At 64.8% G+C, this 1,591-nt stretch overlaps 1 protein-coding gene across 1 annotated transcript in view; it reads left to right on the forward strand.

Moving 5' to 3' along the window:
- Window positions 1–740: 740 nt before the first annotated feature.
- NUDT14 (nudix hydrolase 14) overlaps window positions 741–1,591 on the forward strand; it is a gene marked incomplete at its 5' end in the record, with an annotated part of 3,618 nt that continues 2,767 nt past the window's right edge. Inside the window, 3 exons of the mRNA XM_015566748.1 lie at window positions 741–805; window positions 1,287–1,351; window positions 1,562–1,585. Of these exons, the coding sequence (XP_015422234.1) occupies window positions 741–805; window positions 1,287–1,351; window positions 1,562–1,585 (154 nt within the window). The remainder of the gene's footprint in view (window positions 806–1,286; window positions 1,352–1,561; window positions 1,586–1,591) is intronic.

Genomic DNA, 1,591 nt, shown 5'->3' on the forward strand with positions numbered 1-1,591 from the left:
TGAGACCCCCCCTGCCTGTGAGCCCCCCTGCTTGGAATGCCCTTTCCTCATCTCTGTGTGGCGTCACCTCCTCCAGGAATTCCTCATGACACTGTCCCTTGGCGCCCTGCCCCAGGACGGGGCACTCACTGTGTTTCTCGTGTCAGGACCATGTCCATGTCGTTGCTGGACAGACCCCGGGGCGGGGCCAGCAGTTCTCTGGGGCCTCTGGGCTGACCCAGTGACGGGGGCGCTGGTGATGGGCAGCCACAGGGCAGGGCCCCGAGTCCCAGGTCCAGCCTCATCCACAGGGAGCCATGGGGAGGCGCTGGGCCAGGTGAACCTCCGTCTCACCTGCTGGTGTCCAGCTGGCAGGATTCTGGAGGCCTTCCCTCCGCCCACTAGAACCCCATAGTGTCTGTTCTGCCCGCTCCCAGCAGGCTCAGCCCAGACCCTGCCCACACTGCCTCCTGCTTCAGGGTGCTTCCCAGGGTCCTGGCGGCCCTTGGGGCAGGGTGCTCAGGGCAGGGTGAGGGCAGGGTTCCCAGGGTGGGGGGACAGGGTGCCCAGGGCAGGGGAGCAGGGTGCTCAGGGCAGGGGGGTTTCTTCTGCTAAGGGCAGAAATTTAAGGTGAAAGCAATGTCATTAATACTAAAAACAACTTGATCACTCTGAAAGGCAAGTTATTCAAGTCTGAGTCTCTTAGGAAACTTTGATAAAATCATTTTGATTCTGGAGTATGTTTGCGGGGGGCACCCTGACCGCCGCCCTGCCTCTTTCAGAATGGCATCCAGAAGTCGTGGGACTTCATGAAGACGCACGACAGGTGAGGGCCCAGCCCAGGCTCCTCTGACGCCCGGGGGCACCCTGCCTCTGCATCTGTGTCCCCCCCACGCACATCCCCACTCCCCCTGCTCTGCGGGTCACCCCAGGGGGACAGGGAGAAGCTGTCTGGGTGCCTGGCCCCTGACCCCTGGGGTGTGGGCTCAACGGTGACCTGGCCACAGGAGTGTGGTCAGCAGGCAGCCGGCCAGCACGGACCACATGTCCTGTCAGTCACCCGGCCCCCAACTTCCAAACATGCCTTCCCCACCCCACTGCCCCTCCTGCCAGGCTCTGAGCCTGACTGGGACCCTGGCAGCTCTGGCCCTGCCTGGGCCTCGCTCTCCCCATCTGAGCCAGGGCCCCATTTTTCCAGGCTGCCGGGGAGAGGAGGGCGGCTGGGAATGCTGGGAACAGGGCCCCCAGGGAGGTGAGATGAGGGGTGCTTCTGTGCTGAGCTCCTCCCCTGCCCCCCTCGCCCGCAGTGTGACCATTCTCCTGTTCAACTCTTCCCGGAGGAGCCTGGTGCTGGTGAAGCAGTTTCGGCCGGGTGAGGGCGGCCCTGTGAGATGGTGAGGGCGGCCCCGTGAGACGGGGTGAGGGCGGCCCCGTGAGACGGGGTGAGGCCCTGGGGTGGGGAGTGGGGCCCCTGTGCTCCGAGGGTTAGAACGCAGATGTGGGGAGGGGTCCAGGGGAAACTGAGGCCTGGTGAGGCGGCCGCCGTGTGGCTGTGACCATGGTCTGCCCTCCCCCCAACCAGCCGTGTACATGAGCGAGGTGGAGCGCCGCT

The sequence above is a fragment of the Myotis davidii genome, unplaced genomic scaffold (assembly GCF_000327345.1).
Source record: "Myotis davidii unplaced genomic scaffold, ASM32734v1 scaffold472, whole genome shotgun sequence".
Lineage (NCBI taxonomy): Eukaryota > Metazoa > Chordata > Mammalia > Chiroptera > Vespertilionidae > Myotis > Myotis davidii.